General features: G+C 33.9%; 1 protein-coding gene across 1 annotated transcript in view; it reads right to left on the bottom strand.

Moving 5' to 3' along the window:
- Positions 1 to 14,341, bottom strand: part of PKD1L2 (polycystin 1 like 2) — a 1,522,374-nt gene that overhangs the window by 994,623 nt on the left and 513,410 nt on the right. The window contains exon 18 of the mRNA XM_044081586.1: positions 6,795 to 7,592. Coding sequence (XP_043937521.1) covers positions 6,795 to 7,592 — 798 coding nt within the window. The remainder of the gene's footprint in view (positions 1 to 6,794; positions 7,593 to 14,341) is intronic.

The raw sequence follows: 14,341 nt of genomic DNA, 5'->3' as shown, positions 1-14,341 counted from the left end.
GTTCTCCAGCTGTGCCCCTTTTACCCAGACTATACATTAGAAATCACTACCAACACCCAGCTAATAATTATCACCTACTCAAAGGCCCTTAAAAGGGTGTCCAATTATTACTGTGCAATATTATTATCCAATTAGTAAGTGTGACTAAACAGTCAAGGCTTATTAGAGTGACTTGGTACAGGATCAATATATACATGCAATGTACTCTAGAGCTTAAATTATCTCTACAAAAATAGCCACAGTTGAAAGGGTTTAAAAATATTTAATAACAAATAGTCAAAACACAAGACAATACTTTTTACTACACAGTGCTAGTCAAGAGTTCAGAGATCACAGAGAAATACTTAAAATAATTCAGTAGTACAGTTCTGACATCACAGAAAAACACAGTCTAATCTTTCTAGTTTCTAGCTATTTCTAAGAGAAAGCGCAAGTCTAAGATAAACTTACATACTGAGCAAAGGCAGAGTGCTGATGAGTTGGATGGTCAAGAAAAAATGCTTAATGTTCTTTGATTTTCTGTTTTTGAAATCACATTCCTGGTTCACATTACATCATTCTTCACACTTTCCTGGGGTTTCCAGGCTAACAGACTACGTTCTTTAGTAAGCTCACACCAGGTCAGGAAGCAAAGCCATTAAGGACATTTATGCATGCACATTCTGGCCATTAAATCTGGCCTTAAAACAATAGCAAGAATTCCTTCATCTAGACCGGCCGGAGCTGTGTTTACATCAAAGGTTCACAACATGCTTTACTTGGTCAGTAGAGTGCATTGTTGTTACATTTTTTTTAGTTCCACATGTAACACTATTTTTACCATATAAGACAACAAGCCTGTGATTTACATTAATATTTACAGATGACAGAATTATCTCCAAAATTCTATTTGGCTAGGCTGGCAGCCTTTATCTATCTTCCCCCAATCTTCACACTGCATATCACTTGATAAGTGCATAGTTTGCAAAAATCTTAACAGCTGACCACACACAAGTATCTCAAATATCTTTGAGAAGAGGTTTTAGTATGGAGATGGGCCCACACCTGTCAAAATCTATAGATGTTCTCCCTTAATAAAAGAGAATAAGCAATACATACACAAGCATCATTTCATGTGTACTTCAGTTAATGAGGTGCATAACTAGTGCAGACAAGGCATAAGCTACATGAATGATACATTTAGGTGCAAGCCCATCTGAATATGGAGAAAATGAACTGTTCTCAGCAGATTTTTTATGTAGCTCCTGCTGATTTCATAAAAATGGATCTTATTTAATGCACAACATGCAGAGTAATTGTACTGCCCTTCTGGAAGTCTACTGCTGCCTTCACTGAGGGACTGAAAACAAACTGAGCACTGAATTTATAAAAAGTGACTTGGCATTAAGTAATGGGCAGCTAACGATGTTCCTGTCAGAAATTTAAAGCAACTTCATACTCATTTAGAAGCAGACTGCACATTGTCAGTGAACATTTTGTTTGTTTATTTTATGGGTGAGATTTTTTGCTGTTTTTATAAAACATCTAATACTCCTCACAGGGGTCCAAATGAAGAGATGATAAGTCTAATGTGCTCTTCCTGTCCTAACTTACAGTTTTGGAGTGACTGACTGACCCAAAATGTGTTGGATAGATTAGACAGGAAAACAAGAAGGATGCTTCATACTCACCAAATAATTTATAAAAAATATTGCATACAAAGATTATATATCCCCCTTACGAAGGAAGGATGGGCCTTCTTGAAATTGATTACATGTATAGATCTGCAATCGTGGGGCTGCACACATCTGCTGACCTCACAAGACCCAAACATAGTGAAAGTTTTGAAACATGAGGAAAACACATCTAAGATGACTTGTATGCTTAGTTTAGTAGAAGCATATCGGCATCAAGCAGGAATGGAAATCAAACCAGAAGTAGATAAAAATCAGGCCGCAACTGAATGTGCCAAAAAACAAAAGAAAGAGTATAAGGTGAAGGACCAGATGAGAAGGCAAGAAATGTGGAAAATGCATAAATGTAGTTGCTAGTATAGAAAACTTCTGGAAGAACCTCATGTTGATCAGGAACAAATGCAGGAATGGTTAAAGAGAGGTGAATTCAAACCAAGAGATGAAAGGTTAATATTGGAGGCAAAAATAGTGGGCTATGTACACACTGGTTTACAAAGTCCATTGAACATCTGGGAGAAACAGACAAATGTAGGTTTTGTAAAACAGAACTGGAAAAAGTCAAACACCTCATTGTTGGCTATGATATACTAATGGCAGAAGGACTGTGCACTGAAAGGCATAATAATGTGACAAGGCTGTTGCACTGGGGATTGTGCAAACATTATAGTACTGAACTAGCTGAAAAACACTGGAAACATGAGCCACAAAGTATCATAGAAAATGATGAAGTCTACATCACGTGTGATTACCCATTACCAACAGTTCAAAAGATAGATGCTAGAAAACTGGATATAGTGGTCCATGAAAAGAAGGCAAAAGTAGCATTGAACACTGAAATCACCATGCCCAGTGACTACAATGTCTACAGTGTCTTGCATACAAAGAGACATAAAGTCATAAAATATCAGGATTTGCAGGCAGAAATGAGAGCAATTTGGAAGAAAGATACCCAGACAGTTCCAATAGTAGTAAGAGCAATGGGTCTTATAAAAAAGAATCTGCAATCATATTTAGATATGTTACCAATACATGTAACCCTGTACAAATTGCAGAAGAAGTCATTACTGGGCACATTGCGAGTGCTGTGAAGAGCACTTCTGGCTGACATCAAAGATTAAAATAATACTAATTTCATGAGCTTTAATCGTACTTTGACTTAGGAATAGGGTCCATTCTGATCATGGTATTAGAAACCCAAAAGACTTGGAGAAATTAAAAAAAAGGTCCAAATGGAGAGATAGGTCAGCAAGCAAATTAGAATAGTATTGCTGAAATTAAATTCATCGTCAAGTCTTGGTGAATACCTTCAAGAGGTGGACCCTGTTTTTCACAAAATCTCACCAAGACAACACTGATATATAGACTATATTTATATAACATATATCATGGAAAGAAGTAGATCAAAAATTAGAAAAGATAGCTGGGTGCAGAAGACCCAAGATAAAAAAAGTCCCCATTCCTGGCAGGCACACTGATGCCAGGACTGGAAAAAATGACAGTGCAGAATACTCAAAATACGGAAATGTTCCTACAATGGGGCCAGACTAGGCCCAGGGTGAGGATGGCTCCCCTGCTGTATTAGGACGTAGCAGTCTACAAAAATCACAAAAACTTGTAGACCACAGAAGAGCCATAAAAATAATAGAGTGGACTATTGAGGATAAAAAATAAATTATGTACTGTTGCTATTAATAAAAAAAAATCTAGACACAAGATATACAAAAAGATTAAGAGAAATTAGAGGAAAGAAAAATACTTCCACAAAAAAACTGTCAGAGGCTTCAAATAAAAAATTGTGTTCATTAATATGACAGATTTGTGAAAAATTGTATATAGACCAAGAAACTTTGATCAGTTTGGAAAAAGAAGCATTTGAGGAAGCACAAAAATATAAACAAGAAAACCTAGAGATTTTTGAAAAGTACAAAAAAGAAATATGGACATGGGAAACAAAGAGATATTTGATATGGTGCAATATTTATGCAACGGCAAAAGCCAAATTAATCAATGTAAAGAAGATAGCTCCAAAGATATTTGAAGATAAATACAAGCAAAGGCATCCAGATATGGAACATTTCACAATAAAGAAATAATATCACAAAGAGGGAATGTAGAAAAGAAGATTAGTAAAGTAGAAGTTAAAGAAATAGAAGTTGACATTATGGAGTTCCTGCAAAGTGAAGGATTTGGTATAGAAGGTCTAACACAGGTTACATCACAGCATGCTAGAACGAGTCCCCAAAGTAAGGATAAATAGAAAGACCAGGAGTTATCTGAAGGAGAAATATGGGCATGGGAAAGAAAGAGTTAATATGTATGGTGAAAAGAACACACTGTGAACAAGCACCAACACGTCACTCAGCTCGATGAAGAAATAAATGTAAAAAGCTGTTCTTATTCACTTTAATACTAAAACAAAATAAAATTAAGTGCTTTTCATTTGGGAAATATCCAAACTTCTTCAGATGTAGAGCAAAAATAAAAACAGTCAGCCCAGCAAAAGTCCACTCTATATCATGAAGAGTTAATTGATTAATTGCCTGCAAGTGGATCACAACACTCATTTAAAATTACACTTCACAGTTGCATTGTTTTGCTAACAAAACCAAAATGAACCTAAAAACTTCAAGACTTTACAAATATTATGACACAATAGAAATTATTACTTTCGCTAAGAATAAATATAAATATATGTGCATATGTAATAAAACTAACACCCATCCATGACCTAATTACTACACAGTATCATGAAAACATAATCTATACAAAACAAGGTATATAAAAGCATAATATAAAAAATTGTTAATTCATGACTTCATTATATCATATTAATACTTTGTCAATAAAATAAATAACCAACCATCCAACCAAATAGCATGTAAAAATACCTAGGAAATTACCTAAAACATTTTTACCTAAGCAAGCTTTTTAATTTTAATATACTTACTAAAGAATAAATTTCATTGATACCTTGGGGGGCACAGGAGTTTAGTAACAACTGCCATTTCAATTCATGTTCTTTGAGGTGTAACTTAACAATGTTACTATCTAAATACCTCACATTCTCATGTGCAGCTACCTGTGTTATGACTCTAAATTTAAAACCATGGCCATGGTTATCTTTACAGTGCCTAGCTAGAGCGTTATCCATTATTTGTTTACCAATAGCATAGATGTGCTTGTAAATCCTGTCACGCAATCTACGATCAGTCTTACCGACGTAGAAAGCCAGACAGGCATTGCACTGTGCAAGGTATACCACTGACCTGGAATTACAATTGAACTTGCCCTTCGTATAAAAATTGTAGTTCCTTACTTGAAATTTTTCACCTGTTTCAATATAAATACAATATCTGCATGCATCACATGTATACATTCCTACGTGCTTATTGGATGGTTTTATGGTAGTTTCCATCAACTTCTTTAGGTTCTGTCCCTTCCTATATGTAATAGTCGGAGATACCCCCAATTTAGCAGAAATCTCCTCATCCACTGAGAAGAGATTCCAGTATTTTTTAACTATTGACCTAATCTCCTCAGCCTCAGGGCTATACGTAAAAACAAATGAAATTGAGAAGGTCCTGTTCTGATGATTCCTTCCTTCCCCTATTTCATTGACCACATCTGTAAGAGAAGGACTCAAGGTGCCTATATTAAATTATTCATTTATAGGACAGTTGTTCAAAATAGGCTTGTATACACCTTGGGACCTTCTGGACTTCATTTATAATACCAACCAAAAATTTGGAAGGGTAACCCCTGTTAAGGAACATATTCCTAAGATTTAAACATTCCTGTTGAAAGTCAACTTCACCAGAAAGCATCCGAGCTGCTCGAACCAATTGTCCCTTAACAACAGATTTTTTCTGTTGTAAAGGATGTGCACTAGAGAAATGCAAAAAAGAGTTTGAATAAGTACTCTTTCTATAAATCTTTGCAGTGTATTTTGATTCCTGAATATTTTTTGTAAGTTCCACATCCAAGTAATGGACTGAAGATTATAATCTTTGGTAAACCTCAAACTCAACTGAACTGTTGAAAAAATCAACAATATTGGTAGCCAAGGTCATATCACCATCAATAATCATAAAAATATCGTCTCGTCCAGGAATCTAGGATAAAAAACAATGTTTTTCATCCATTGACTAGTAAATACATAATTTGCTTCCCAAGAGGCCATAACCAAATTTGCAAAACTGGCTCCACAAGGGGACCCCATTGCCACTCTTATCCTTTGAAGGTAAAACTTGTCATTAAACAGAATGTAATTGTTTTTCAAGATGATCCCCAAAAGGTCCTCAATAAGACATAAGTCATTTTCTGTAGCTCCCCTAGACCTGATAAATTCCAATACCCATTCTGTACCTATATCCTGGGGGATGGATGAAAAGGGATTGCAAACATCCATTGTTAGGAAATTATTTTTCTCTTTGTACGCCAAGGCATTAATTTGTTCCAAAAAGGACCATGAATCCCGGCAAATCTGGGTCTCCTTGCTGACAAATTTCTAAAGGATGGAATCCACTACTTTAGCACATGGGTAGGTAATGGATTGCCTGACGTCCACGAGTGGGCGCATAGGTGGATCCGCGGTCCCCTTGTGGATCTTGGGAACACCAAAGAGTAAGGGAATCCTGGGAGCTGGCATGGACAAATAATGATTAAGATTAATGTCAGTTAAACCATCAATAAATAAATCATTAATAAACATTTTGATCCTGTTATAAGCTATATTCATTTCATTTAAACTGACCTCCACATAAGTATCCTTCTCTAATAACTGATTCATTTTGTTGTTATAATGTAGTATGTCCATGACAACCAGTCCACCCCCTTTATCCAGCTGCATGATGTGAATAGGAAGGCTCCTAAAATTGGAAAACAACTGCATTTCTTCAAGAGAAATATTAGGGTTACAAACACTTTTTTTATTGTGACAGACCAACTTTTGAAGTTCAAGTTCACATAATTAAAACATACCAACTAAGGGATTAACAAGGGGGTTAAAAGTGTTAGCAACTCTTAATTCTTGATTACTATAAGCAGAATTACCCAACAGGACTGTTAAATTTAATTTTCTAGTAAACAATCTGAAATCAATCAATAATTCCGATAAATTACTTTTGTTCATAGGTACAAATGTCATTCCTTTTGCAAAAAGTTCCACTAGTTGTTTATCAATGGGATACTCAGTGTAATTAAACACTTTTAAATCACCTTTTTTATTTACAATTGCCCTACATTGATGAACTGCTTCCATCACTGCTGGGTTGTCCACTTCTAAACCTAAGATCTCTTGTTGCTGCGTGTATTGTACACCCTCCTGGACTGCATTGAATTCGAGTTCCATTTTCTCCCCCTCCCCCCTGGAAGATTTTTGAAACTGTTGTGGTTGGTTATTATGAAAATTGTCCTCATTTCTATCATCAAAAGTATCTTGCACATTCCCCAAACCAGAATTTGTATTTATAAAGTTAGCACTACGAGTGTTATTGTTGTTCACCAAATGTACTAGTTTCAGACTCCCACTGGTCTTGTCCATCAACATAACTGGAGTCATGCTTGGTCTCTGGTTATGCTTATTATATATTTCTGCAGTGACCTGGGAGGTTGGAGGTTCAGGAAAAGCTTTCCCTTCAGCATAGGCTTTTAAGTCCCTTTGAAGTTTCTTGATCTTTGTGGACTTAAGCCTCTCCAGCTGTTGTGCTATGCTGGTAAAAATGCGATCATAATCAAATTGGTAACGGCCAAAAAACGTGTCCGACTTGATGTCCTTTTCAAGTTCCATAACTTCCCCTGCCAGAGAACTGATTTGCGACTGGTAATGCTTAGACATAAGCCTAAGTAAATCCAGCCCCTGGTTGTTAAATAAATCAATCAGTTCCTTATAAAACCGTATTAATATGTATGGTGTAATATCTATGCCAAGGAGAAAGCAAAACTAATCAATACAAAAAGAGCAGCACCAAAGATATTTGAAGAGAAATACAGGCAAAGGAATCTTTCCATGGAAAACTTTACAATTCAAAAAATAAATAGACAAAGAGGAAAAAGGGATTAGTAATGGAGAAGTTAAAGAGATAAAAACTGAGCTTATGGAGTGCCTGCAAAGTGAATGATTCAGTATAGAAAAATCTAATTCAGAAAGCACCACAACAGGATAGAGCAACCAATGTCCAAATTAAGGGGAAACCAGTGCAACAGGAAGGCATTGGTCAGGTGCCATATGAAGACATTTTGGAGCCTTTCAAAGGAAACCAGAATAAATGTTCACTTGAAGCTGGACAGCAAGGGAAGGAACTGGAAACACTGGAAAGTTAAACTCTGATGCAGTCAATGTTGAGGAGTGATAGGCCAGTGAGTTCCCATATGACAGAGTAACGGATGGCACAGGATGAAATTGAAAAGAATGTGCCACAGGAAGAAGCTGTAGAACTTTCTATAGAATGCCTGCAGGAAATGGAAAACAAAAAATGTGTCCTCAGTTTAAAAGAAAATGAGCAAAGAGAAGAGTTGCTTGATTTAATAGAGATAGATAGACATATTAAGATCAATGAAAGAAATAGACTTCAGAAGGTCAATAAAACCAAAAAAGTCAGAAGTCTAATAAAACAAATGAACACAGTAATTAGGATTGCCCATAGAGATCCATGCAATATAACAGAAGTAAACAGGATATATTACTGTGCAGCTAATTAATAACTGAAAGTTCTACCACAAGACCACAGGGTAGTGAAGGAAAAGAAGGGGAGAAATCGAATACCATTATGGAAGTATCAAACAGAGAAAACTATAAAGCAATTAAGACAAGAAGTGTCACTGTTAGGAGAGTATAGAGGGAACAGATCAACAAAAATTCTTAGAAAGATTGACGTGATAAAAGCAATGCACAGTATTAGAACAGATCAGGATCTATCATGCACTACCACAAATAAACTAAAAATCTCAACACAGGCGGAAAAACGTAGAAAATACACAGATAAATGTAAAGGAAAAGTACAAAATAAACAATTTATTGATGACCCAAAAAAGGTTTATAGAGAACTGGGAAACAGGGTAAAATGAATTGAAAGACCACCAAAAAAATAAGAAATAGATACATTTTGGAGAAGTATTATGAAGATCCTATGGAATATAACAAGGATGCTAAATGGATAGAAGAAGTAAAAGAAAAAAATAAGAAGTTTAAAGGTACAGGATAAAATGGGATAAAGTAACAGCCAGAGAGATTGAAACAAAGTTAAGAAAAGTCTCTAATTGGACAACCCCAGGCCCAGATGCAGTACCTAACTTCTGGTTAAAAGTTTTAACATCTTTGCATGAAGATTTAGCCTTTTATATTCACACCCCAAACAGACACCAACCTGCCTAACAACAGGAAAAAGAATGCACCTACTTAAGAGTGAACCTGCAGTCTCCCCTAAAAAGTATACACTAATAACTTCCCCTCCGACAATGTATAAACTATATACTGGAATTGATGCAAAGTTTATAGTCATTTAGGAAAAAACTCAGTTATGGCAATAGAACAAAATGTCAGTAAAACAAAGTCATATGGAACAAAGGATCATTTGTTGTTAGATAAAGTCATAGTAGAGAACTGTAAAAAGGGGAAGAATCTAAGTATGGCATGGATTTATTAAAAAAAAGCATTTGATAGTATTCCACATTCATGGATAAAAGAGTCCTTACAAATGCTTAAGATACACCCTACACCGACTGACTACATTACAGTGACCATGAAAAAGTAGCAGACCGCTTTGCAATGAAGCCATGATAAAGGACAGATTATTATTCCAGGGATAAAAACTTAAAGGGAATATTCCAGGGTGACTCTGTGTCACTGTTGCTATTCTATCTTGCCCTTAACCCATTAAGCTGTCTACTTAGCTTAGACCATGGCTATAATTTGCCTTCTAGAAAGCAACAAAGTATAAAGACTTTGTTGATAATTTAAAACTGTATAGCTCATCAGATGAGGAACTGAAAGTACAACTGCAAGTTGTCAAAACTTTTTCAGATGGAATTACAGGGGGGCGTGGCCAAGGATGAACACAGGATAGCAGCAGATTTCTTCAGCTCCACCAATTTCATTACATTGACAGGAATTAATTACTTAAAAAATTAATTCTTGAAGTAATTTTCTTTCTAAATATGTTTGTTTTATATAGTTCTTGAACTATATCTAAAAAAGAAAGGAAATCTTAATAATATTCCTGTCAGAAATTACTTTGGAAATTTTCCTGTCAGTTTATCAGTCTGAAATGAGTTCCAGTAAAACAAATTCTCAAGACTCCAGCATCAAGAAAGAACTTCAGTCTCTGATAATTATAGTCCAGCAACTTACTGCTAAGATGGATAAAATGGATACTAAAATAGACACTTTCATAGAAAAAACTACAAAACAAATAGACTTGTTACATATGGACCTGCAACAACAGAAGATCCAGATGACAGGCATAGAAGAAGCTGTGAATGACATGGAAAATAAAATACAAGAACAGGAAATCAACATTGAGTTTCTGCTGAAACAAAATACACATTTACAAACAAAGCTGGATGACCTGGAAAATAGATCTAGGCTAATAACATTAGGATTTTTGGACTGCCAGAAAATATTGAAGGTAACAATATTACTTCTTTTTAACAACATGGCTCCCTAAAACTTTAGATTTACCAGAAGCATTCTCTTTTGGTATCGAAAGAGCACATAGATCTATAGCTAATACTAACTCTAACAAAACTATCCTAGATCAGTTATAGTTAGATTTCTATCATCTTTTGATAAAGAGATGGTTCTTAAATCTGCTTGGGCTAAAGCTCCTGTTAAGTTTAATGAGACAACTGTGCATTTTGACAATGACTATTCTTCCATGGTAATTGCTAAAAGAAAAGTTTTTCTGCCACTAATAAGGGAGCTTAAAAAAGCACAGTTTAAAACATACCTTCTGTTTCCTGCCAAGCTTAAAATCTTCCTTCCTGATGGTCCTAAGGTCTTGATGATTTAGACTCTGCTTTACTGTTTGTCAAAGAAAAAGGATTTTGGATAAAATAGAAGAAATGGAATGGGCTAGTTCTTCATTAAAGAGATTGGCAACTGAAGCTTCCTGGAAGACTTCAGAGAAGAAGAAGAGACTAAAAAACAAATGATTTGTTATATGTTTTTTTCTCTCTCATCATTTTAGTTCATTATTAATCTTTTTGAATATAGTTCCTGCATTTCTAGAAAGCCACAAATATTTTGGAAAAGATTTAATCAAAGTTATTCTCTATGTGCAAAGAAATGTTTTGTTTCATAACCAGTCAAAATGCCTGAGGATTTAATGGCAGGCTGTGACTGATTTGTTTTTCTTTCTGAAAAAAGTAAGGTTAGTAATTTGATACATTTTTTTATCTTTACCTTTTTTTTCCTTCTTCTTTTATTATTTTCTTTGTTTAAACAATGACATTCTATTTAGATTATGTAGTGGGTAAAGGGTGGGGAGGGCAGGAGAGAACAGTAATGAAAATATCATTAATAGAATAATAACATATTTATTTCTTGTAAAAGTTTATAAGTTCTTCAAATGCTATTTCTAATTATACTTTCTTGATTCTACTGCTTATGCTTGTTTGTAAATAATCTGCCATGCTTTAACTAATAATAATCAGAACTAAATAAGAGTAAATAATATGTTTTATTTTTAACTCTATTAATATAAACAGTAAGTAACATTCCATTGTATATACTTCTTACAGCTTTCTCTTACATTTTTTATTTCTGCCTCACTCCCTTTTATTTTCTACTCTTTTTCTTTTCTTTATTAATATATAGAAATGCTTTTGACTGTGTGGGCACAGTGAATAATAGGATTTGTATGAAAATTGAGTTGGGAGAAGAATGCTGAGTTTTATTGCTTGTTGGTAATTTTGAGTTTAATTTCACTTGCATAGAGGCTGTGATGATCTGTGGAATACATTGTGGAGGTTCTGTCATGTTTAGATGCATTTACACTGCTAAATGAATGTTTGTCACTAGTTTTTAATAAGTTTCCCGCCAAAATGTTAAGAGAGACAATTTGGGATGTGGGCTGTCTTATGCACAATGTCCTTGAGTTACCTCAGAATCTTCAAATCACAGAATTCTCACAGAGAAACTGAAAGCAGTTAGTATAAACATTGACAAGGTTATCACACTGACACACCACAGATTCAGGAAAAATACTCTGTTCATAAAATATGACAGTTATAATGAGTTTAAATGATGTAGTTTGTTGTAGTAAGTAAATGTCTTATTTTAGAAGGCATAAAAAATGAAACATTTATTTAAATGTTTTTGAAAATCTACTTAACAGCAGCATAATAATCTGTGTTAAAAATTTGTGTTCCAAACATATACTTTACTATAACTCATTTAATTCATCTGATTGACAAACATAAATAATCTTATAACTCTATTCTGGAAGAAATGTCATGTGATATATTTTAAAGCAGTAGGTTAGCATGATTGTAAAATCTGGTTACCAATATGTGTTTGCTGTGCATTATTTTGTATAAAGCAGACAGATTTATTCTAGGGACAGCAAGTAGGATAATGCTCTACAAAGACACAACTCAGTGAGATCAGATATATATATATATATATATATATATATATATATATATATGTGTGTGTGTGTGTGTGTGTGTGTATGTATGTGTGTGTGTGTGTGTGAGTGTGATGGGTTTTTTTTTCTGAGAATCTGCATAACTATCTAATATGATTTATAATAATTTCTATGAATACAATATTTTACTCTATTGACAAAATGAATGTTTGCCACAAGTTTTAATAAGTTTCCATAAAATGTTAAGGGAGACAATCTGGGATGTGGGCTGTCTCATGCATAGTGTCCATGAGTTTCCTCAGAAGCTTCACTCACAGAATTTTCACAGAGAAACTGAAAGCAGTTAGTATAAACATTGACAAGGTTATCACACTGACACACCACAGATTCAGGAAAAATACTCTATTCATAAAATATGTCAGTTATGATGAGTTTAGATGATGTAGTTTCTTGTAGCAAGTAAATATCTTATTTTAGAAGGCATAGAAAATGAAACATTTATTTAAATGTTTTTGAAAATCTACTTAACAGTAGCATAATAAACTGTGTTAAAAACTTGTGTCCCAAACATATACTTTACTATAACTCATTTAATTCATCTGATTGACAAACATAAATAATCTTATAACTCTATTCTGGAAGAAATGTCATGTGATATATTTTAAAGCAGTAGGTTAGCATGATTGTAAAATCTGGTTACTAATATGTGTTTGCTGTGCATTATTTTGTATAAAGCAGACAGATTTATTCTAGGGACAGCAAGTAGGATTGTGCTCTACAAAGACACAACTCAGTGAGATCAGATATATATATATATATATATATATATATATATATATATATATATATATGTGTGTGTGTGTGTGTGTGTGTGTGTGTGTGTGTGTATGTATGTGTATGTGTATATGTATGTGTGTGTGTGTGTGTGTGTGGGTATGTGTGTGTGTGTATATGTGTGTGTGTATATGTATGTGTGTGTGTCTGTGTTTATGTGTGTGATGGCTTTTTTTTTTTTTAGGTAATAATGCAGGTGTTTCTGAGACTCTGCATAACTATGCAATATGATTTATAATAATTTTTATGAATACAATATTTTACTCTATTGACAATAATGAGTTTAAGTAAATGCTCATATACAAACAATTCAAGATTTTTGGAAGCTGTTGATAGAATTCACATGACAGAAAATAGATGCATCTTAATGCATGTAATGTCTGAATCATATTAGCCAAAGTTTTTGATTTAAATGAATGTTAGAACATAATTTTCTCTCCTCTTGATTTCTAACATTAAGATTATTTGAATGCTATTAGAATACAAGTGTTATATATTACATAGATCTATATAATAGTATGAACAGTTTTTAAAAAAAAAAAAGTTTATTTTAGTTTATATGATGCTGTTTTACCAAATGTGTAGTTTTGTCTTGATAGATAATTGAATTGAAAACTGTTAACCTCAGTTAAATATAACTAGTATTAAATTGATAAGGTGGTAGCTGAGGTACTGCTGCTTAGGGTAGGGGGTTAACTTGAGTAGTAATTACTGCTCTAAGTTGGAGTTTTCAACTCCAGGCGGGATGCAAGGTTTAATCCTTACATTATTTTCACTTGTTCATTGTTATATGTATATAGTTTTGACATCCACAATATATTTTGTACACTCATTGTCACTACAAACAAAATCGAATCCTATACAAAATCCCATAAGAGATTTAATAAATACAGCTATATTTAAAGGTACACCTAAAAAAGGAGATGTAACATTATTTATCTTGTTATTTGTTATTTCGATCATAAGATTCTTGAGTTTTAAAATGCCAAATGACATCTTTAAAAGGAATTTCTTTAAACATTAATGGATTGAATAATCCGTGTAAAAGGGCAAGCCTAATAAGATACATTAATCTACACAAGGCCAATCTAGTCTTCCTGCAAGAAACCCATCTCCTGAAAAAGATATTGATAAACTAGCCACTAATAAGTATACAGTATTGGTTAGTTCAGAGCACACTCAGAAAAAAGAGGAGTGGCTATTTTATGGAATAAAAGTATGCCCATTCCTAAAACCATTAAGTCTTAT

This window comes from Protopterus annectens, chromosome 8.part1, assembly GCF_019279795.1.
Source record: "Protopterus annectens isolate FY-2018-M chromosome 8.part1, PAN1.0, whole genome shotgun sequence".
In the NCBI taxonomy this organism is placed as follows: domain Eukaryota; kingdom Metazoa; phylum Chordata; order Ceratodontiformes; family Protopteridae; genus Protopterus; species Protopterus annectens.
Note: the sequence above shows the minus strand (reverse complement) of the source record. Positions and strands in the feature narration are given on the sequence as shown.